Source organism: Ptychodera flava, chromosome 12, assembly GCF_041260155.1.
Source record: "Ptychodera flava strain L36383 chromosome 12, AS_Pfla_20210202, whole genome shotgun sequence".
Classification (NCBI taxonomy): Eukaryota; Metazoa; Hemichordata; class Enteropneusta; family Ptychoderidae; genus Ptychodera; species Ptychodera flava.
In genome coordinates, this window is record NC_091939.1 from 36,477,909 (window position 1) to 36,503,507 (window position 25,599).

The 25,599-nt window shown below is 37.9% G+C and overlaps 1 protein-coding gene across 1 annotated transcript in view; it reads left to right on the forward strand.

Moving 5' to 3' along the window:
• Window positions 1-25,599, forward strand: part of LOC139145762 (vacuole membrane protein 1-like) — a 268,119-nt gene that overhangs the window by 104,348 nt on the left and 138,172 nt on the right. Inside the window, 1 exon segment of the mRNA XM_070717066.1 lies at window positions 6,954-7,033. Within this exon segment, the coding sequence (XP_070573167.1) occupies window positions 6,954-7,033 (80 nt within the window).

Consider the following 25,599-nt stretch of genomic DNA (forward strand, 5'->3'; position numbering starts at 1 on the left):
TGTGGTGATTTAGTAAGCATTTGATATAGTAAACTGTATTTGGTGTTGAAATGCGGTAAAAAAATTCTGGCGGATTTTGAAAAAATTCCAAACAAATGCCAATAAAAAAATTCAGCCAGAGAAGGTTTGACAAAAAGAAAAGGTGAGAGAGTGGGGAAAAAAGAATGTACAATGGATCGGATAAAAAGATAATGTACCTCATCGATCTTCCAGACACCATCCCTTATCAAATGGTCCACCCCGATGTATTTTTGTGCACAATTAACCATGCAGTGTATTTTAGTTTAAGACGTCAAGTTAGGTAAGGATTTGAAAGGAATAGTCAAGTTCACCACAGTTTAACTTTATCTCTTGTGTCACCATCCTTGTGTAATTGGTTTGTAAGTTGTTCCAGATGTGGATGTACCAGCTGTTCTGGAAGAAAACAATGTTTATTTTTTCCTGTAGGGTTTCTGAGTTGATGATTGTATGTTGAAATTTCTCCATGTATCTGGTGTATGGGCAAAGTGTAAACATTGGTTGCATCTCATGTATTTCAGTCTATGTCAAATATTGCAAATGAAAAATCAAGAACAGTTTACTGTGTGCTTGTAAAAGATAACATATTTGTCAATACATAAACTGCCTTGCAGATTGATTGTCTTAAAAATTATCACAGAAGTAGAAAAGGAAAAGAAACTAATCAAATTGCTGTAACATATTCACTCTCAGTGCCTGTATAGGCCTATACTTAACTATTTTATCATTACATTCAGCTGTTTGTTATATTTTTATCACTCTCCATGGGCCAAGGCACACTTGGGGTCAATGTCAACACTCTGTGCCAGTCTGTGTATGTCAGTCTGTCTGTATATGTATGTCCATGTTTCATACAATTGTTGACTTGTTTTGATAACTATATGGGAGCGAACAGTGATGTTGTCACTATTTTTATTTTTTAGCTTCTGAAGGGAAGTATGTATCTAGCGTTTTTACTGCTGTCGATGTCCGCTTTGATCCATCAGACCCGCTGCCCCTGCCTGCCATTTTCAATTTTGATGCTAATGAAAAAGTTTACAGCATGTGACAATGTAGGGTATCTTGAAACTACCTTGATACACATGATGTATGAAAGAATACTAGTATACAGAATGGGGATCTTGAAACGTTAAGCGTGATGCATGCTCATGTAGCCGAAGGCCGGTCAAAGGCTAATAATCATGTGACTTGTGTACATGTACATGCAGGACAACTTCTGCTTTCAATTATCAACCGATGATCAAGACACGATTTTCAAACGAAAATCAGGCTTCAGAAATATCAAAATTGTTTGTAAATGGCTGATCATACATTTATTTTTTTTCGTAAATTTTCATTTCGTTCGTAATTTATAAGCGTTACGAGCGACAGTGAGAGCACAGATTTTGATGTCTCAGAGAATCCACCAATAACTGTCAAGGGCTTGTCAGATGCATATGGGTACAACTTCGTGTTTTGCTTGTCTGATACACACTGGATTTTCTTTGCCTTTAGAGTTTTCCATATGTCCTCATCCACAATGTTGGTGGTAGCTGCTGAATCTACCAACATGCTCAGTTTAACACCACCGATCACAGTTGGGATCACACCACTTGAGGCTTTATCTTGGATGTGAAATGCATAATCAGCACTGAAACTGCTTTGATTTGCTCAGAGCTCACTCAATTCACCTTCTTCTGTTTTGTTTTACAGACTACTGCAAAATGATCAGCGCATCATTGCATTTCAAACAGTTTTTTCCCCTCGCAGGACAATTTGGGTCTTTGCCATAGTGTCCACTCTGACCACATTGGTAGCATGCATTGCTGCTGTGGCTACTGCGTTTGCCTTTCACCCTTTGTTCAGTCTTACGTTTGTCAACAGGGTCAGGTATGTAAGGGTCCCCAATTCGACAAAGTGAGCGTCGAACTGAGCGTGGTAAAAGACAAAGTGAGCGTCAAACTGAGCGTGGAAATGACAAAGTGAGCGTTGAACTGGGCGTTTGAAATGACAAAGTGAGCGTCGAACTGAGCGTTGAAAATTACGAAGTGAGCATCAAACTGGGCGAAAAAAAGAACTGAGCGTTGAACTGAGTACGAGTGTTAAAATGTAGCGAATATGGGAAATGTAGCTTGCACGGGTGCTTAGTTACTGGATAGTACACGACTTGTCAGTTGGCAAATAAAAACGTGTTTACAATGACGCGCGCAATATTTGTGTCATAATTACAAGTTATTCATAATTACAGTTAACTCTTCGTAGTCAAAACGAATAAGAGATAGGAGTCAAGGTCCTGTAGTCGACGGACCTCGATGGAGCAATGTCAATCACTGTCTGTAGTGTGCATGTACGTGAGTTGACAAATGGCAGCCAGAGCTAGGTCAAATAGACGTCATTCTCACCTCTAAATTGCCACAGTATGATTGTCGCAATATCTCAATAAAATGACATTCGTCACTTCTGATCATGGTAATTCCACGAATGACCGTGTACTAACCAAGCGTCAGTGGGAGGCATATTTCATACATCCATTGCATACAAATTTTAGGCGTGCAATATAATACCACTGACTGGCTATATGACGGTCATGATGGCTCTCTGAACATAAAGAAATGTCCCAATGGCTTATCGTCATCAGTTTGGTCATACCTTTTTATATTTATTTTCGTTGGGTAATCCATCGAAGAATGCATTTCACACCGTGCAGAACTTATGTCCGTATAAGGGACGGCAACAAGCAGTGATCTCCGGCAACTGACAGTCAAGTTCGCTAAATACTGAGAGATTGGAGGTTTCGTGGATCCTATGTACTAACGGTTCAGAGAAATTTCAATTGGTAGCAAAGACTCTAGAGAATATTTTGGTATTTTTATTGCAATAGCAGTTTTGAACCCCCCCCCCCCCCCCCCAAGAAACTAATACAATGGTCGACAAGTAGCATCCTGGATGACGTTGAGTTCACAGGAAGACATCGAAACTGACAAGCCATAGGGCCTTCGGTCACAGTAGAAGCACGCCTTGAGCTACGCTTCTTGGTTCAATACACATGTATTTTGGTCTTTTCCATAAAGACAAGCTTTGATTTTTGCATTCCGATATTTCCATTAAAAACGACTTATCCTTTATAAAAGATGCCCTTGACGTTAAAATTGGCGAACCTTCCGGTGTGGTTTACCATCGAGGCAGCACACCTCTATGGGCTGACCGAGACTGAAAAGTTTTGAGCCAATCATAAGCTTACGCCTGAAGCCGAAAAAATTACCGTAACTTTCACTTTTTCGGGTGAAAGACGTTTTTTCACATTGCATTTATTTTGAAACATTTGGCATGGTAAGACATTGTGCGGCAATCGTGATGTCAAATGGATGGAAAATCACGGTTGACAATGTTGACAATGCAGCATTTTCCATATACCGGCACTATTTTGTTCTCGATTGACAAGATTGTCGTTTTGTTAATTGTAATTAGCCGACCTCTACTTCAAAGCCTGTGCTGAAGATACAGACGGCATACAACAACACAAAGGCAGCTTTTTACAATGTTTACAATATTAAGACGCAACGTCTTTCATGTCGGCACTGACATAAACTGCTATCTCGATATATAATTATGTTTTGGCCTACATTCGGTGGTAATACATTCCAGATAGATAGAAGGAAGGCATTTAGTCACAAATTTCGGACATATATTGGTGATTTTACAGACCGAACATCACATCAAGTATCGATTTTATGACAGAAATATGTTGGACATCAAAGCTGGATGCTGATATTCAAAAAATATGTACGGTAAAGTCGCACTGTACTTTCAAGGTCAATGTAACGTCTAAATTGACCTTTCAACACCAAGAGTCTTTGGATAACAAGTCTGATTTATGTAGAATCATTATTGAACGTACGGGAGCTGTACCTCAGCCAAATTTAGCCACGCTGACGGGACTTCAAACAAATCAAGTTCACGGAATTTTCAGTGTTGCAGTATAGGCTTACTTACGTACCGCCATGGATATACAAAAAATGGTACCAGTAAGCGGCGTCGCTTGACAAAATGTCGGCATTTTATGGCGATCAGCGCAGAAATGATCTGAGAAATTTTACTGTTCAGCTACAGTAGTCAACAGACACATTCATTCAAAATCATCAAAATGCAGAGCATTTTTATCTAGATAAGCGTGGTCCGTAGCGGCACATGCCCAGTCGCGGCTATGGTTATCGATGCGTGCAGAGCCGTAAACTACGTCGATATGTCGGTCAATTTATATTTTTCTTGATTATTTCATAGTGATCGCGCCAACTAGATTTGCAATATCTCTATCACTCAGTAAAAAACTACAATGCTATCAACACAAGACATAACATTGGTGTCGTGTGATAAAAACATAAATATTTCTAGTTTATTCCTTGCTTACATTCATCGTTCTGTTCGCTCAAAGTTCAAAGAATACCTACCATTCTGTAATCTTGAATGCAGAGCTTCGGACTTCAAAACAATTATACCAGCAGCGCATTTTATTGACCCGAACTTTACAGCAGAATGCTTTCTTTATTGAACCTGTTTATGAAGTTTATTAACATAAACATGTGATCGTAAACTTGCTCCAAGTCTGTAGGCGTATATCAAAATGGCATAATTTTAAGGAATAAACTTCGCCTGCCTGGTTCGCATGTCGGGTTGGTGATAGGCAGTACGTAGTCATGGGGTGAACGATGTGATGTTGACTCAAATGGCTAAAACGTCGCACCCCATCGTAGTAATTTGCCGATTTTAACTGGTAAGTTCAGTGCCTTCTTTATTGAGTGCAAGGACATTCATGTTGCTATCAAATGCAGACAAAAAATAAACACGACAAATTGTCCCCAGACGCGGTACGCGATGTCGATATTTGCTGTCATGGAATGGCTCTGCCGATGTAAGACCCGAGTTTTACTTTCCGATCTCGCACAAATTGAACAAATTTTGGGTGTCGTAATTAACTTGAACTTTACATTTGATAAATCGTCAACTATTTTTGTGACATCGATTACACCTAAGACATGTTAGGGGGTGTTCATGAATTGCACCTTTTTGTTAGGTATTTAGTTTACAATATTTTACAGACGGAAGTGAACATACGCAACAGTGACAACGTAGGCCTACTAGTTTTATTTGCCCAAGCAAGACGTCGCGCTCTCTCTCTCTCTCTCTCCTCTCTCTCTCTCTCTCCAAAAATGCAAATTGTAGCCGTTCAGGCCATTTACCGCTGTGCCTGCGGTATTACCGCGATCCTTAGTAGTAGAGGTGTGAATGTTTCACTTTCAGTCCGCGGTAAATGACTTTCTCATGAATATTCACAGTCTCTGAGCGGCGGTAATCCTGGCGGTAAGCGAGGCAGAGGTATACCGCGGGAGGTATCCGGTACGCGGCGGTACCGCCTGTTTGAAAATGACCTCTTTCCTAAAATCCGATGTACCTTGTCTCTGATGTCACTACGTGCATTCCAGTTTGAGATCAAACGATTTTTGTCATGGCCATGAAGCGAAATATGTTCCGAAAGATTATCTACCCGAACCAGGGCAACAGTAACAGGGAATGTCAACTCATGCCAAATCATCAGGCGGGATTGACGACTAACGAAGTTCGTTGGGTACCGCATGTAAATAACATCGACCTGGCGGGACGCGATCTCACAGCTGATGGCAAAATTAATTATACCACATCCTATCGTTGGAGGCGCTATCACGCTCAGTTTGACGCTCACTTTGACGCTCAGTTTGACATTTTCCACAAAGTGCTCGATCGCTCGGTTTGACGCTCAGTTTGCCGCTCAGTTTGCCATTTTCCGTAAAGTGCTCGATCGAGCACTTTGACGCTCACTTTGTCAATTTTTTGGGTCTTACATACCTCACAGGGTCGACGGTTACGACTGTTTCTGGCTTACTTGTAGACAGGGTTGCCATTTGGTTTTCAACTTCTTCACACTATCTTGTTACTGTCAATGTGTTTGCAAGTACTAGCGTTGCACCCTCTTCTAATAATTTCTGTGTATGTAATCAGAATTACACTTTGCAATAACCTCATCACGAATTAGGTTGTCCGCATCAGCACCAAATTCAAAGTCTTTTGCTGCGCGTGGTAATGTAGCTACAAATTGCTGAACTGTTTCCCCCTTTTCGTGGGTAAGGGATCGAAAATTTCGCCCCGCGTAAGAGAAGTTCAAAGCATCAACAGCCTTTTTATACTCAGTTGGCATAACTGTATCATCCAGTGTACTGAAAACATCTTGTACGTCGGGTCCAGCTAAGTGTAAGAACTGTGCTTGCCTCTGTCTGGCAACATTTGGCTTGTCCAGGTCTAAAATCAAATCTTTGGCGTCTGCAAAAAGTTTGAAGGAAGCCAACCACCTTTTCAATCGCTGACCTACTGTTGCTGCATCTCCAGCACAATCAAAGATTGAAATGACATTTTTACCTTTGTCACTCATCTTGAAAAGTCCGTTCGGTGTTGATCCTCGTTGCCAATGTGATATGTTGCCTGGATGGCTCAGATTAAACTCCAGAGACCAGATTTAACTTTACAACACAAACAGTGATTTATTGACTCCCGCCATTGTTACATTTACAATTACCCATGAACCTCTGTTGATAAGTAAACTTCCCAGCTGATAGAGGGCGTTGTATATCAGAACACTACATCACTGTGCCAGAAACTAATTCTCGGCCATTAAGCCCCCATTGTATTGCAATTAATGAACAGGACTCTATCCTCTTTTAGGAGTTGTAGTCAAAGTATCCATTAACAAGTGGGGACTGTGTCATAGACGATAACATGTTACACAGTGTTTTTCTTCTCAAACCATTTCCAATATTTAATATGTTGTGAAATACAATGAAGTTATTCTCAAAGTCACTGTTGTTGTGGCAGATGATGTAAATGATCAGGCAGAATCTGATCAATTATTCACCATTTTTGTCTTACAGGGTCCTCACATTGCAGCTGTTACACTGGCAGCATTTGAATGTATGTCTGTAAATTTTCCAGAGCCACCATATCCAGATGAGTATGTCTTTCATTAATTCAGTTGCTATGAACTTTTTTGGCTTTTCTGATACTGTTCATTTCTTGCTACTGTACTTATCTAGGTGAATCCCCCTGCCTGGATATAGGGAAGTCACTGTGCCAATAGTCAACCAGATATGAACTGAAAATGCTCACGTGTTTCATTATATATTGCAGTTATGTGTAAATTTTAACCTTTGCCACATGTTTGCAACTTTATTGAAAGTATTATGATCAACATAATGAACAATAATCACCGCCGATTAGATCATGAAGTATACAAATATGTAATTAGCTGAAATAAAAATATTAAAGTTCTTTTACTGCTGTCATTGTATCACCACTTTATATAGCAAGTGTAATTATCGTTTGCCAAGTCCTTCAAGCCATATATGGCAAGCTGTGAAAGCTCATTAGACATGCAAATTATAAATTAGCTGACATTAAAATGTTAAATAACTGCACACAATTTTGATGAGATTCGCTACAAATGTTGATCACACCAAGATATATCAGCTGTGAAAGATATTAAGGGGTGACATAACAGGTAATGGATAATTTGCATATTTAATGAACTTTCCTTAATCCTTGATCAAAATTGACAAAACTTGGTATGTATATTTAAGATACTATGATTTAAACATGATTAAGCATTTTTACTTCATCAAACTCTTAATTTGCATATTTAATGGACTTTTGAAATTAGGGATATTTATTTGAATTGACTCGACTGAAGTTGATGACTCTTGCTACATATATTGAAGATACTATAAAGCAACATTATTGAAAGTCATTAAACTTTTTTACTTCAGCCAATTCCTAATTTGCATATTTCATGAACTTTCCTAATTAGGTATATTTATCTGTATTGACTTGACCAAATTTGACAAAATTTGCTATGTACATTAAAGATACTATGATACAACATTGAAAGTCATTAAGCATTTTTACGCTCCCATATATGCATATGTATATATGCAAATGGGAGGTATTCGTATAAGGTGGCAAAATGGCGTCTGTGTGTATGTATGGATGTCTGTTAGTCCGTCCACATCAAAAACTCCTAAACCGTAGCACCTACTGTCTTAGTATTTGGTGCACAGGTGCACCTAGGGGTGGAGATGTGAATTTGTTCAAATGAACATGTCAGTGCCAAAAATATGCAAATGAGGGGAAAAAAAGGAAAAATCCTGCAAATGGCTAAAACTCAGTAAGCATTGGTCAGATTTGGTTGTAACTTGGTATGCAGATTTCTTTAGGTATTCTAAATTATGTGTGCAAAAATTGGGATGAAATTTGCATGTTTGTATTTTTAGGGTATTTTTTGGGTATTTTTTCCGTTTTTAGTCAAAAAATCTTGTTCTCTGAAATCGCTCGTCTGATTGCTATGAAACTTAATATTCATGTTCCTCAGAATGACCTCAGTCATGCTTGTACAAATTGTATTGATATTGTCATATTTGTAATTTTGGGGCAATTTTCCAATTTTTGATAAAAAATTTTTTAATCCAAAAACTATTGATTTGATAGCTTTGATATTTGGTATACAGGTATCTAAGATTAATCTCAATATAATGTATCAAAGGTATGTTGAAACTGGCAATTTTTTTTTATTTTTGGGGCAATTTTTGCCTTTTTTGGTCAAAAATTTTTTCTCCTAAAACTTCTGATCTGGTAGCTTTGATATCTAGTGTACAGGTTCCTAGGGTTTATGTTAATTAGATATATTTAAAATTAGGATGAAATCTGCAATTTTGTATTTTGGGGGCAATTTTTCTCATTTTTGGTCAAAAAATTTGTTTCTCAAAATTTACCAGTCTGATTGCTTTGATATTTAGTAAACCAGTTCTTAGGATTTTTGTTAATAAGATATATTGAAATTAAGTTGAAATCCGGAATTTTGAATTTTTGGGGCAACTTTGCGAAACTTTCAGTTTTACTGGGATATCTTTCATTTTGTATTTTTAAGATTTTTTTGGTAATTTTATACCTACTGGAACTAAGAGTATATAATATGGTGATTTAGTAAGCATTTGATATGGTAAACTGTATTTGGTGTTGAAATGCGGTAAAAAAATCCTGGCAGATTTTGAAAAAATTCCAAACAAATGCCAATAAAAAATTCAGCCAGAGAAGGTTTGACAAAAAGAAAAGGTGGGAGAGTGGGGAAAAAAGAATGTACAATGGATTGGATAAAAAAGATAATGTACCTCATCGATCTTCCAGACACCATCCCTTATCAAATGGTCCACCCCGATGTATTTTTGTGCACAATTAACCATGCAGTGTATTTTAGTTTAAGATGTCAAGTTAGGTAAGGATTTGAAAGGAATAGTCAAGTTCAGCACAGTTTAACTTTATCTCTTGTGTCATCATCCTTGTGTAATTGGTGAAGTTTGTAAGTTGTTCCAGATGTGGATGCACCAGCTGTTCTGGAAGAACGATGTTTACTTTTTCCTGTAGGGTTTCTGAGTTGATGATTGTATGTTGAAATTTCTCCATGTATCTGGTGTATGGGCAAAGTGTAAACATTGGTTGCATGTTATGTATTTCAGTCTATGTCAAATATTGTAAATGAAAAATCAAGAACAGTTTACTGTGTGCTTGTAAAAGATAACATATTTGTCAATACATAAACTGCCTTGCAGATTGATTGTCTTAAAGATTATCACAGAAGTAGAAAAGGAAAAGAAACTAATCAAATTGCTGTAACATATTCACTCTCAGTGCCGGTATAGGCCTGTACTTAACTATTTTATCATTACATTCAGCTGTTTGTTATATCTTTATCACTCTCCATGGGCCAAGGCACACTTGGGGTCAATGTCATCACTCTGTGCCAGTCTGTGTATGTCAGTCTGTCTGTATATGTATGTCCATGTTTCGTACAATTGTTGACTTGTTTTGATAACTTTATGGGAGCGAACAGTGATGTTGTCACTATTTTTACTTTAGCGAATTCCTTTTTTGCAAATTTAATGGACTTTCCTAATTAAGGATATTTATCTGTCTTGACTAGACAAAAGTTGATGAATTGCTTTTTACATTAAAGATACTATGATACATTATTGAAAGTCATTTAACATTTTTACTTCAGCCAATTCCTAATTTGCATATTGAATGAGAACATTTCAGTCAATTCCTAATTTGCATATTTTATGAACTTTCCTGATTGGGGATATATACTTGGATTTAGAATTAATCTGTGGTGAATATTATTCATTATGTTGATCATAACACTTTCAATGAAGTTGTAAACATGTGGCAAAGGTTCAAATTTACACATAACTGCAATATAATGAAACACATGAGCATTTTCAGTTCATATCTGGTTGGTCAAAATTGAAAGTGTTTGCTAATTAGGAAAGGTGTTTCTGTAAAAATTTGGGTTTCAGTAATAAAAAGATAAGGAATGGTTTTCGCACCTTTTTAGCTCCGCTGTCAGTGACGCGGAGCTTATCAAATAGGTTTATTTTCCGCCGTCGTCGTCGTCCGTCAACAATTGCCTTCTTCTCTGAAACCGCAAGTCCAATTGCTTTGAAATTGTATATGCAGTTCACTTGGGGTGACCTTACTTAAGTTTGTTCAAATCGTGGTGAAATTTGCATATTTGTATTTTTGGGGCATTTTTTTGTGTTTTCGGTAAAAAAATCTTCTCTGAAACCGCTTGTCCGATTGCTTTTAAATTTGATATACAGTTTACTTAGGGTGACTTCAGTAAGATTTGTTCAAATTGTGATGAAATTTGCATATTTGTATTTTTAAGGCAATTTTTGTCATTTTTGGTAAAAAAATCTTTAAAAATCTTCTTCTTCAAAACTACCTGTTAGATAGCTTTGATATTTGGTACATATGTCCCTAGGAATGATCTATTTCAGATTTGGTCAAATTGTGCAGAAATATGCAAATTTGCATTTTTAAGGCAATTTTTGCCATTTTTTATCAAAAAATGTATTTCTCAAAAAGAACTGGTCTGATAGTTTTGAAATTTGGTATACAGGTTTCTATTGATGTCCTAAGTAATATATATTGAATTTCTGATGAAATCTGTAATTTTGTATTTTGGGGGCAATATTTGCCATTTTTGGTCAAAAAATGTGTATTTCCAAAACTACTCATCTGATAGCTTTGAAATTTGGTATAGAGGTTCCTACAGATAAACTAAATGATATTTTTTGAAATTATGATGAAATCTGCAATTTTGTATTTTGGGGGCAATTTTTGCAATTTTTGTTCAAAAAATGTGTATTTCTAAAACTACTCATCTGATAGCTTTGCAATTTGGTATACACGTTCCTACAGAACACCTTAATAATATTTATTGAAATTATGATGAAATCTGCAATTTTGAATTTTTGGGGCAACTTTTGCCATTTTTGGTCAAAAAATGTGTTTCTCAAAAAGTACTGGTCTGATAGCTTTGAAATTTGGTATACTGGTTTTTACAGATGAGCTAAGTAATGTATATTTAATTTCTCATGAAATCTGTAGTTTTGTATTTTGGGGGCAATTTTAGCCATTTTTGGTCAAAAAATGTGTATTTCCAAAACTACTCATCTGATAGCTTTGAAATTTGGTATACAGGTTTCTCTAGATGAACTAAAGGATATTTATTAAAATTACCGTATTCCTCCGATTCTAAAACCCCCTTTTTAGAACCAAAGGTAGCGGAAAACATGTGGGGGGCTGTATAAACGGATGTCACCGCGAAATCGAATGTCGTAGTTAATTTATGCTAATTAATGCAATGTTATGCAAATTTTGTGTCAATGTTTTTTCTATTCACGCGAGCGCTGCAGACAACTCATACTTTGTGATATCGACTCATGGCCATGCTGCGTCGATACTGGCAGTCGAAACTGTACAGTATAAATTGATGGAGATCGACAAGTTTTGAAATTTAGCGTATATTTGCCATACCGTCTTTTGCCAAACAATACGATAGCAATAAATGTTTGTATTCGTGTATAGATAATCACCACGATACTTCGTTGCGCTCCCCAGCATCAGCCAGCTGCCCATAGCATGGCCGCAGAGGTCAGACAATGAGTAAAGGGAAAGTCCCTAAAGTTCCGCTGGCTGTGATTGGTCAATTCACGCAATTGTCAGTGCATGAGGTCAGGGTAAAGTTCTGTTCAGCACATGCATTTGGTGGTGTCCGTCTGATGTTTTCTATTTACGATTTTCAATTAGCGTACTCCTTAAAATAAACGATCAATTACACGTTGTGAGTTTATTATTTTGCTCCTACGGTAATTTCAAAAGGTCTTAACCATATCTCGAAACGAAATGTGATCTTACGAACAGGCAGGCGCTAGGCTCGAACTGATAAAGTGTTGAAACATCGGCTGGTCGAGACGAAAGATTGCTACCATGTACGCCAATCTGCTTACGATTTGATGAATTGAATTTTTGGCAATAAATCTTTGAAGTTTTTTATTATTTGTATCGATGAATGCAATGTCTCTTGATATGGAATTCAGTCATCTATGATCAACTGTTCGGAATGGTACAAACATGCACGTTTTTGTTCTAACTGTAAGTGTATAGGGCCATTTATGAAGTTGGGTATTTTTCCCTCGCAAGACTTCAAAAGCATGCATAATCTTGAAAATCTGTTACACTATCGCCTACTCATTGCCGGGACTAGTTCAGGTAAAGGACATACACAAGCAAGAAATGCCGTTCAAACAAGAAATACAATTATTACATGAGAAAAACTATGTACAAAATTGATAAAACATTAAGAAAGAAATTCAGAGAATTTTCAGTTCATGCGCGGAAGAAACTTCGGATGTCGTGTTTGTCGATGCAATTGCCCTCTTCATCGAAGTCAAACCCGTCGAAGTCAATATTGTCTTCTTCCCCCTTGTCATCAAACACGAGTCCTACGGCTTCATTTGATAAGTTTGTCATCGAATACCGGAATCTCCTCGGAAATCATGTTGTCTTCAGTTCCGTCGAGCGCATTCGCGATACCCGTGGAAAGGAACGATTTTTTCATCATGTGAAATGAGCGAATCGTACTTGATCGACACGTTAAAAAACTCGACTATCGTAATGTTATGGTAGCCAAATGGCATTGAAATATTCGATTTGTACTTGATCAAGATGTTCAAAAATCTGCTTATTTTGACGGTAGCAAAATGACAGTGACGAAAAGACGGCATTGTACTAGATCGAGACGCTCAAAAATCCAACTCTTTTAATGTCCATTTACATAGCGAAATCCAAGTGGAATTTTATCGCCAGGAAAGATAGAACCGTTCTCTATTGAAATGTTCCAAAACCAAATAAGAGTGTGCTTGTTTTGAGGTTTGATACTTCACTTTGGCACTTGTTTGTGACTTTGATAAGCAACGTAGGTGTCTCGGATATCCTTGTCTCATTACATGACAATGGCAATGTTCCAGGCAGAATTTGGGTGTACCCCCCCTGGGGGGCGTTATAAACGAACTAACAGCCAATTACAAATCGATAAAATAATCATGGGGGGGGCGTTATAATCGGGCGGGGTTTTAGAATCGGAGGAATACGGTATGATGAAATCTGGAATTTTGAATTTTTGGGGCAATTTTTTCCCATTTTTGGTCAAAAAATGTGTTTCTCAAAACGTACTGGTCTAACAGCTTTGAAATTTGGTATACAGGTTTCTATAGATGAACTAAATTTGATCTTTTTAAATTACAGAAAATTTTGTTCCCAAAATACTACTCATCAGATAGTGTTACGTGCAGAGAAAACGAACAAAAGGGTGAACTCAGCAGTTTACGTTTAAACAAAATTTATTACGAAAATAAAACTAATTGCTAAGACAGGGATAGAGTACAAGCTTTAAAAGTGTACAGACTACTTATCTCAGCTGGGACGGCAAAGCTCCAGTCTCAGAGTTGTAACAGTCAGTTGGATGAATGAACAGTCCTTTGGCTTGCAGGCTTGAAGCTGCACAAAGTCCACAGTATAAATCCAGCGTTGGCAGTGAAGGTCTTGAAAAGTCTTGAGAATGACTACTGCTGGAGTTTAGTAACACACAAGAGACACGATCCCAAAAGTCTGACTGGAAGCTGAGCACGTCCCTTTTATAAAGGCATATAAGAACAATCTAGAACTTTTATTGACATGCTAATTACTGTTCTAAAATTATCTCTCTTACACAACTAATTAAATTCAAGGTTGTGAGGTCACTGAGGGTAGTGACCTTGAGAATGTTCTAGACTAATTGAACTCAGGTCATGATGAGTGTGGGAGAAATGACCTACATAACACACCCCCTCTTCAAAAAAGAAAATTTTTCAAAGAAAAATCTTTCTTTTACAAATGTAATCTTAAAAGTGTGAACAACAATAAATTCTAAATACGAGAGAGACAGTCTGCAATTAAATTGTCTCTGCCTTTGATATGTCTAATGTCAAGATTAAACTCCTGTAACATTAAACTCCATCTTAGCAATCTCTGATTTTTGCCTTTAAATTTCTGCAGAAAAACAAGAGGGTTGTGATCAATATAAACCACTATTGGCTGATTTGAAGAAGTAACATAAACTTCAAAATGCTGTAAAGCTAATATCAAAGATAAACACTCTTTTTCAATTGTAGAGTAGTTTCTCTGGGATTTGTTAAATTTGCGTGAAAAATAGCAACAGGATGATCTACACCATGACTATCCTCTTGCAATAAAACAGCACCAGCAGCCGTATCACTAGCATCTACAGCTAATTTGAATGGCAAAGTGAAATCTGGTGCAGACAACACTGGAGCACTTTGCAGTATGGCTTTAAGTGTATCAAATGCCTGTTGGCATTGCTCTGACCAAACAAACTTTACTTTCTTTTTAAGTAAGTTAGTCAAAGGCTCAGTAATTGTGGAGAAATTTGGACAGAATTTTCTGTAGTAACCAGCCATACCGAGAAAGCGCATCAGTTGTCGTTTGCAGTTTGGTATGGGAAAACTTGAAATGGCACTGATTTTAGCATCAACAGGTTTTACCTCACCCTGTCCTACAGTATGTCCGAGGTAAGTTACCCTTGCCCTACCAAACTCAGATTTGGCAAGGTTGACAGTCAACATTGCTTTGCTCAGTCTCTCAAGAACTTCCGCATGAGCTTGATGTGTTCCTCCCAGGTGTCACTATACAGGACGACGTCGTCAACGTAAGCTGCACACCCGTCTAGCCCGGATATGACGTCGTTGATCATCCGTTGGAACGTTGCCGGAGAGTTCTTCATTCCGAATGGCATCACCTTGTACTGGAACAATCCGTCTGGTGTAACAAAGGCGGATATTTCACGAGCACGATCCGTCAAAGGGACTTGCCAAAATCCCTTCAGTAGGTCAAATTTTGTCACATACTTGGCTTTTCCCACTCGGTCGATGCAGTCATCAATCCTCGGGATTGGGAAAGTGTCTGTCTTTGTTAAAGTGTTGACCTTCCTAAAGTCCGTGCACATACGATAACTGTGGTCTGATTTGGGAACAAGTATGCACGGCGAACTCCAGTTACTTTTACTGGGTTCAATAAAGTCATTGTCCAGCAGGTATTTGACTTCTTCCTGGAGATATTTCGCTTTTGTTGGATTCAGTCTGTATGGGTGTTGTTTTACAGGCTTACTGTCCCCAACATCAACGTCGTGATAGATAACGTTTGTCCTCGTTGGAACATCTTGAAACAGGTGTTTATATTCATGGAGCAGTTCTTTCACCTGTTGTTGTTGTTCTGGCTGGAGGTGTGCCAACTTTGTAGACTCCAGCTTCTCCAGGATTTCTGAGTTCTGAAGCTTGACCGAGCCCAGCTTTGAGTTTAGAGTATTATCACTCAAGTCAGTTTCAGTATCACTATCTTCATAATGGCCAGAACTGACTGTACTGACAGGCTTTGTTTTAGTAGGATTATCCCTATCCAAATATGGCTTAAGCATATTTATGTGACATAGCTGTTTTTGTTTTCGCCTGTCAGGTGTTATTATGATGTAATTTAAATCACTCAATTTCTTATCAATTAGGTATGGCCCAAAGTAACGAGCATGGAGTGGTTTGCCAGGAATTGGAAGTAGAACAAGAACCTTTTGACCTGGTTCAAACTTCCGTTTTGAGGTGCTTTTATCATATTTGGTTTTCATTGACTGCTGAGATGACTCAAGATTTTCTCTGGCTAATTCACATGCTTTAGAGAGTTTCGTACGAAAATCTGACACATATTGCAAATATTCAGACAATCATCATCGTCTGATAGGAATTTCTCTTTAACGAGCTTAAGTGGGCCACGGACTGTATGTCCAAATACAAGCTCAAATGGGCTAAAACCAAGAGACTCCTGAATTGACTCTCTAACAGCAAAGAGCAAAAAATGAATTCCTTCATCCCACTGCTTCTCTGTGTCAAAACAGTAGGTCCTAATCATGTTTTTCAAAGTTTGATGAAATCGCTCAAGAGCACCCTGACTTTCTGGATGATAGGCGGATGACCTATACTGTTTAATGCCTAGCTGATCCATTACTTGTTGAAAAATACCAGACATAAAGTGGAGCCTTGATCGGACTGGACACATTTAGGGAGGCCAAATAAAGTGAAAAATTTGACTAAAGCTTTCACTATAGTCTTTGTCTTTATATTTCTCAGTGGTATGGCTTCTGGGAACCGAGTTGATGTACACATTATTGTCAGCATGTACTCATTTCCTGATCTTGTTTTTGGTAAGGGCCCAACACAGTCTATTAGAATCCTACTAAATGGTTCTTGAAATGCAGGAATTGGCTGTAAAGGGCCTTTGGAATGGTCTGATTCGGCTTTCCTACCATCTGACATGTGTGACAAGTTTTACAGAAATGTGTTACATCCTGCCTGAGATTAGGCCAATAAAAGTGACTGAGAATTTTATGATAAGTTTTCCTTACTCCCAAATGACCAGCCCAGGGCGTTTCATGGGCCAGGCGCAATATTTCAGCACGATAGGGCTTTGGAACCACAATTTGATGTTTTATAGCCCATCGTCATCAACCAAGACATCTGGAGGTCTCCATTTACGCATGAGAATACCAGATTTTGTATAATAGGAAACAGAGCTATCTGAAGTTTTATCTTCATCATCTACCCTGTCAAACAAACACAAAATATCTGGGTCTTTGTGTTGTTCTGCAATGAGATTTGATCTAGAAAATGTCTGACTTTGGTCAGCAGAAGTTTTACTGGAAGTTTCAAATCCACGAGGGATAACGGAATGCTCCGTGTCAAACACCTGACTGAGAAAGGTGTCATTTAAGTCAACATCTGTGACATTATTTTTGAGAGTATTTTGATTCTCAGAAGTTTTCTTTGACATGGCTCGAGTAATGGCACATGATGGGAAAAGGCCGGGAATGTCTTCCTCTATTGGCTCTGGATTTTGATCTAAACTAGGATTATCAGTCACAAGTGGATTAGTAATGACCTTGTCCCCAGCAAGGTCGTTTCCAAGAAGAAGGTGAATCCCTTCAAAAGGCAAAAAAGGCCTAATACCTAAAGTCACAGGTCCAGAAACAAAGTCCGAAGACAAATAGACATTATGGAGAGGAACAGGAATGTAGTCATTACAATCTACCCCCTTAATAAGAACTTTAGAACCTGAAAATGACTTTTCAGAAAACGGCAGGGTATCTGCCAACAAAAGAGACTGGGAAGCCCCGGTATCTCTTAAAATTTTGAAAGGGGTAGCGGAAGAGAAATTACTAGAAAGTGATATAAAACCATCATGAATAAATGGTTCGAAAATACCCATAATGCTATCTTGAGAAGAATTGACCTTGACCTCATTAATTGGGGATAAGAGGGGTTTAACCTCAGAAAATGTGTTACACACATTATTAGACTCTAATTGAGTTGATGAAGAAATAAAGCCGGTGGGCTTAGATCCACTTTGACCACTTTGACCTTCACGTTTTCTTTTCAATTTGAAACACTCTGACATTAAATGGCCGTCTTTCTTACAATAATTACAAGAAAGTGTACCGAACTGTTTGTCAGAAGGAGATTGAGACTTGGGATCTGATGATGTGGGAGTGTTACTTGAACTCTGTGAACTGTTGTCATTTGATTTTCTACTGTCCTTTGAAAAATTCTTGGACGAAAAGGAGGAGTTAAATTTACCTGCATTGTTTCTGTATGAAAAGGACTGGGATGGTTTGCTGAGAAATGAAGATTTGTGGGTCAATGAATAATCATCGGCCAAACGTGCAGCAACCTCCAATGTATCTGCCTTTTGTTCATTGATAAACGTCTTGATGTCACTCCGAATGCACCTTTTAAATTCCTCAATCAAAACAAGCTGTCGTAATTTGTCATAATTCTGACTGACCTTTTCCGAAGAACACCAACGATCAAACAGTTGTTCTTTTGTTCGAGCAAATTCAACATAAGTTTGATCCTTCACCTTCTCACAATCCCTAAATTTCTGACGGTAAGCTTCAGGCACCAACTCATAACCCTTGAGAATTAATTCCTTCACAGAATCATAATTTGAAGCCTGCTCTACTGACAACTGAATGTAAATTTCTCTGGCTTTACCCACCAAAGCACTCTGCAAAAGCATAGACCAGGACTCCTTAGGCCAATTCAGACTCTGAGCAATTTTCTCAAAATGAAGGAAATATTTATCAACATCCTTTTCTTGGAAAGGGGGAACTAACCTGAAATGCTTAGTGATGTCAAACTTGTCTGAAGGGAAGAATTTTCCTGACTGTCCAAGCTCTAAACGTCTCATTTCTAACTGCAGTCGGTGTTCTGCTAATTCTCTTTCCTTTTCTTTTTCCTCTCTTTCTTTCTCCCTTTGTCTTTCTTCCATTTGCAATTCTTTTTCTTTCATTTCCAATTCCCTCTCTTTCTGTCTTTCTTCCATTTCTAACTGCATTTGTATTTTTTCTTTTCTAATGCCTGTCTCTCCTTTTCCATTTGTAATTCTTTTTCTTTCATTTGTAATTCTTTTTCTTTTTCTAATGCCAATTTTTTTAGCTCGAAATCTGCCTGTATTTCTAATTCCAATTTTTTGAGTTCGAAGGAAGACTCAGGCTCATAATCTTTTAAGGCAGACTCCTCAAAATGGCCAGAATTAACTAAATGTTTTGCAATCTTGAACTGTATTTCTCGCTTGCGCATAGCTCTTTTGACATCTACTTTAAGGAAATTGGCCAGTGCTATGAGGTTGTCTTTTCTGAGGGAATTAAATGTGTCCTGATCAAGGTCATCCATAAATTCGTCTGGCTTGAATTCCGCCATGATTGAATTTTGCTGAGTTCACAGTATACAGTAGTTTTGAAAAGGTAGGCAAAATGTTGTCAAACGGCTCAAAATATTCGTATCCCGGACGAGCCCCCAATTTGTTACGTGCAGAGAAAACGAACAAAAGGGTGAACTCAGCAGTTTACGTTTAAACAAAATTTATTACGAAAATAAAACTAATTGCTAAGACAGGGATAGAGTACAAGCTTTAAAAGTGTACAGACTACTTATCTCAGCTGGGACGGCAAAGCTCCAGTCTCAGAGTTGTAACAGTCAGTTGGATGAATGAACAGTCCTTTGGCTTGCAGGCTTGAAGCTGCACAAAGTCCACAGTATAAATCCAGCGTTGGCAGTGAAGGTCTTGAAAAGTCTTGAGAATGACTACTGCTGGAGTTTAGTAACACACAAGAGACACGATCCCAAAAGTCTGACTGGAAGCTGAGCACGTCCCTTTTATAAAGGCATATAAGAACAATCTAGAACTTTTATTGACATGCTAATTACTGTTCTAAAATTATCTCTCTTACACAACTAATTAAATTCAAGGTTGTGAGGTCACTGAGGGTAGTGACCTTGAGAATGTTCTAGACTAATTGAACTCAGGTCATGATGAGTGTGGGAGAAATGACCTACATAACAATAGCTTAGGTTGACATGTTCTTAGGGATGATCCGCTGTGATATATTCAAAGTATGATGAAATCTTCAATTGTGTATTTTTGCAGCTATTTTTGCCACTTTTTTCTGGCCACTGCATTAAGCTATCTAAGATTTCCACCTCTTTCATCAACATGTGTCAAAAATAGTTATTCTCTATAAAACACAGCGGAGCTATATCGGCTGCTAGGTCGCTTGTTAGTTTTAGTTGTCAACGAAGTGAAACATATCTAAAAGGTGGATGTGTGGCAGCATCTGGCATCAGACATCCATCAACTTTTTACATCCCAAGCTTGTTCTTCAAAACAATCCATTGGATTCCTTCAGTATTTAGAGTACAGGTCTCAAGGGGTGACCTCAATCAAATTTGTTCAAATTTTGATGAAATATGAAAATTTGTATTTTTGAGGCTAATTTTGCTGTTTTGGGGCAGAATCTTGTCCATAACGGCTGATCTGAAAGCTTAAATATGTAATATACAGGTCCCTAGGGATTACCTTATTCAGATTTGTGCAAAATTGTGATGAAATATGCGAATTTGTACTTTTAAGACAATTTTTGTCATTTTTGGTCAAACAATCTTTAAAAATCTTCTTCAAAACTGCTGATTAGACAGCTTTGATGTTTGGGATATGAGTCTCTAGGGATAACGTTTTGCAGATTTGTTCAAATTGTGTAGAAATATGCAAAATTGTATTTTTGAGGCAATTTTCATCATTTTTGATCAAAAATTTAATACAACGAGTCAAGCTTTTAAGCCTCCACTTTAGGAGCTAGCACGGATTTTTTGAATGCTCCTGTGTCGGGTGACAGCTTCAGTAGTGTCCCCGCAATCTTTGACTGTTCCATCCTGTCTAGTTCTTCAAGTACAGTGTCAACGACGTATTTAGTTACAGGGAACATAGCAAGTATGGCTGGCCCTCATGGGTCCACCATCTTGGATTTATTGCATTCTTATACTGCTGGTGTTGGGGCCGCCTTTGTTTTAGGGCCTCCTATTTCTGCCACCAGGTGTGCGTCTGGCGTGTCAGGTGGGGGAGGATGGATCGTGGTCCTGTTTATACCATGGCTGGTGGTCTATTACGTTGTCAGCAGGGTTTGGCCCTGGGTTCATGGGAGTCTAAATACCCTCTGGGGTTTATCTCTGATGTTCTGGCTGGGCCCTGGCCACATCCTTTGCGATTGTCTCTACAATCTAGTGTTCCCAGTCATATTACTCCGACTTACCAGGAGCCCCTTGGTATGATAGAAGGTAGGTATCATCCTTATCTGCAAATTCCTCATGGTGTGAGGCCTATAGCTGCTTTGTCCCCAGAGGTAAGAGTAGCTCTGCTTTGCCTACACGGTCAAAGTTTTCTGTGGCTAGTGAGGATACACGTGATAAATTTTCCTTTCAGGAAGCTGTTGGGTGGGTCAGGGAAATTTTACCAGCAGAGGAATGTCCAAGGCGGAAAAAAATTCTACTACACACTCAGTACACCACAAAGTCGAATTGTGAAAGTTAATACACTCTTGTAAAATGTTAAGGGGGAGTTTAATTCCAATTATTCAAGTTGGTGTGACAAATCCTTATGTTCATGAATATATAATAAATAAGGGTTTTATTGTCAGAACAGAATTGATATCCCCCTAAAAAAATGAAGGGAGTTGCACTGTTTTGTACAAAATGCGAAATTTAACACCCTGAATAGCCCAGTCTATCACTATAATATTAGTAACGACCGACATTCAAGTCTGGGTCAAGTGAACACGATGCTACTCATGCACTCATCACTACCAAGTTCTGGTAAATTCCACTTACAGCTTTTAACACTTTCACTGCGTAAGTAATTTTTACCTTCTCGTGTCTATTTATAGACAGAGAAGGTATTAGAGTTGAAAACCAATATGCTGCTGTCAAGAACTTCCGTCTGTCAAGACTTCCGTCTGTCAAGATCCGTTGACGTCATGCCATTGTGATGGGTCATATCATAAACTGGTGGGGGTGTTCATGGCTCAGGTTGAGGTGTGGGAGAACGATTTTGAGCTATGACAAAAATCAAAAGGGACTTAGCGGCATAGCCACAGTGTTAAGCCTTTCTCCAAGGTTTCATAGTTGACTACAATCTATTACAGACTACTGAGCTGACGTTAGGGGTACTCACTTTGTGTTTGCTCACTCTGTGAGCGCTAGTGTTTGGTACTGAGTTGCTTGGATATCCCCTCATGGCCTCACGTGATCTGGGCCTGTTGCATAATCTGCAGAGAGGATCATATGCCTCCGAGTCTGAAAACTGTCATTGTGTAAGCCTGTCGGCATTTTCCTTGCATTTTTTCTCATTTAATTTTGCAAAATATCGGCGAGTACCTCAATATTTCAAGATAACCCTTTCTTCCCGATCGTTTCCTGGAGTTTCAGAGTCATATGAACGAAAATGAGTGAAAGTTTTAGACAGGAAAATCGGACGTCGGCCATGTTCAATGTTTACAGTACAATCAGAAGTTTACGTGGAGGAATTAACCAACAAACACAGGAGTGTTCATGATGCCCGCCCTCTAGAGGCAGACCCTCCTATATGAAGTGCCACATTTGATGCTTGTGGAAAGCTTGACCACACAATGGAGCATTTAAACTTTTAGAAAATGACAAACTGAATAAGAAGGTATTCAGAAAATGTCAAATACTGAGGAAAAATGCGCAAATATTCAAAATAAAGAGGTTAACTGATTGGTCAGCTATAAAAAACAATGAAAATGTTTAGGATCAAAAGTTTTTGAGATGCGCACATTTTAACAAATACAGAAATTATTAACATTATAAATATAAGACCAAACTATTTTTACCTTCTCGTGTCTATTTATAGACAGAGAAGGTATTAGAGTTGAAAACCAATATGCTGCTGTCAAGAACTTCCGTCTGTCAAGACTTCCGTCTGTCAAGATCTGTTGACGTCATACCATTGTGATGGGTCATATCATAAACTGGTGGGGGTGTTCGTCGCTCAGGTTGAGGTGTGGGAGAACGATTTTGAGCTGTGACAAAAATCAAAAGGGACTTAGCGGCATAGCCACAGTGTTAAGCCTTTCTCCAAGGTTTCTTAGTTGACTACAATCTATTACAGACTACTGAGCTGACGTTAGGGGTACTCACTTTGTGTTTGCTCACTCTGTGAGCGCTAGTGTTTGGTACTGAGTTGCGTGGATATCCCCTCATGGCCTCACGTGATCTGGGCCTGTTGCATAATCTGCAGAGATGATCATATGCCTCCGAGTCTGAAAACTGTCATTGTGTAAGCCTGTCGGCATTTTCCTTGCATTTTTTCTCATTTAATTTTGCAAAATATCGGCGAGTATGTCAATATTTCAAGATAACCCTTTCTTCCCAATCGTTTCCTGGAGTTTCAGAGTCATATGAACGAAAATGAGTGAAAGTTTTAGACAGGAAAATCGGACGTCGGCCATGTTCAATGTTTACAGTACAATCAGAAGTTTATGTGCGTCATTACTATTTTGGACTGTTAATTCTTATTTCTGAATTGTTTAACTTTTTTCCACATTGAACTATCTTTAGGCAGTTTATACTGTAGCTTAGAATTTTTTTGATTGATGTATTTAATCATCTTTTGGGTTCTTTGGGTCCATATCCCACCTCATGCCCCTACATCATCAACTATTTACCAACAACTCCATGCCAACAACCAATTACCTGACCTGGCCACACATTAGAGAAGGTACAGCGTCATTGACGGTATTTTTTCATGGATGGGACAGGTTGGAAATGAGGGGTGAGAGACAAAGGCACTCCTATTGCTGCATGTGGATGCAGCCACACCATTTCATTTACAGCATACTTATTCACTGTGTTGTGTTCAAGTTCCATATTGTACTGACTGTCATACAAGGATAACATAAGCAAATCAAATCAAATTAGAAAAGGATCAATGCTGTTGTGTGGATTTTGCTGAACATGGCTGATATTTCGCCCTATATATTTGGTATCCAGCAAAGGCATTTTTTGATGTAAAGTCAAAATTAACACTACATTGCTGACAATATATTTTACCGTTTCTGCATGAATTTTTCTTTTTTAAATTATAGTATATTAGTACTTCAAACAGATTAACAGTTATCGTGATGTCAACCCATAATTTTACATCACAAAGACTGTAATTCTGCCAATTTTTTTTGTTTTTCAGTCATTTTATAAATTTTGCACTGCACAAGATGATTGAACAAATTGCAATGTTTGAATTTGTAAACTCAAAGAATAAAAATCCTTTGGTCACAAATTAAATTATTTTTTGAAAAGAAATTTACTCTTAAACACTTTTAGCATATATTCTTTACACGGTCATGTATTTCAAGGAAAATATGCCTATTAAAAACAGTAATTTTTTTTCAATACTATGACAATTATCAGCCATGAGGTTATACAAACACAAGACCAGATAAGCGTTTTTCATCATTTCCACAGGACTCTTTGGAAAATCCATTAAAAACAGTTCAAAGTGACTGGAAATGATCACTTGGTATACATTTAATTTACAGATGCCAGGTTGTGTATTTCACATGCACTCAGGTCAGTAAGGAAGTGCGTCATTACTATTTTGGACTGTTAATTCTTATTTCTGAATTGTTTAACTTTTTTCCACATTGAACTATCTTTAGGCAGTTTATACTGTAGCTTAGAATTTTTTTGATTGATGTATTTAATCATCTTTTGGGTTCTTTGGGTCCATATCCCACCTCATGCCCCTACATCATCAACTATTTACCAACAACTCCATGCCAACAACCAATTACCTGACCTGGCCACACATTAGAGAAGGTACAGCGTCATTGACGGTATTTTTATATATGCATTCCTGTGCGTAGTTTTCTATTGAAAAATATGGCCTTATAAATATTGATTTACATGCATGAGCTATATCTTTGTAATTATCAGAGTATTCGGGACAATTTTTTTAGTGAGTATTGCAATATGACAGGAGCATCAAAAAAATGCACAAAAGGTCATGACCCACACGTAGAAGATCACGTGATCATGGCGGCCCTATTGGATTTTACAAAAAAAATTCAAAAAATGTTGCATTTTATGTTATTTCAATATATACATGTATTTTTTTTCAGCGTAAAACTTTAAAAATACTACTTACGTTTTATTAACTCAAATTCAGTAGGGGGAACACATACTCTAAAACATATTCCACATAAATGAGGTTAATATGCATGTTTATTACAAGTTCATCTTCAAACAACAGGTATCATCTGACATTCAGAAGAGAGAGCTATATTATATATATAAGCTTATATACTGGTAGCTACTCCAATGTGTAATTGTCATTGATAGATTGATGTCGTACAACATCCACAGGATACCCCATCAACGTTTATGACGTTGGTCACCGGCCCTTTGTCACATTCTCCTCTTAGCATGCTCAGCTTGCCTACATGTACCTTCTGTCTTTGCTCAACTGGTTCAGGAACATATTCAAGTACAGTATTAGAGTTGTAATTTGAAAATTGACTTCCGCTATCACCGTTGAGTTCAGTTTCACGACCAATGACAATTCCACTATTAGTGTCCAGAAACATGCTCAAGGGCTTAGTTGGTGTTAAAATGTGCCCGCTTCGCCATTTTTAAATACCCTCTAACAGAAAAACAACAACCGATCATGCGATCCTTA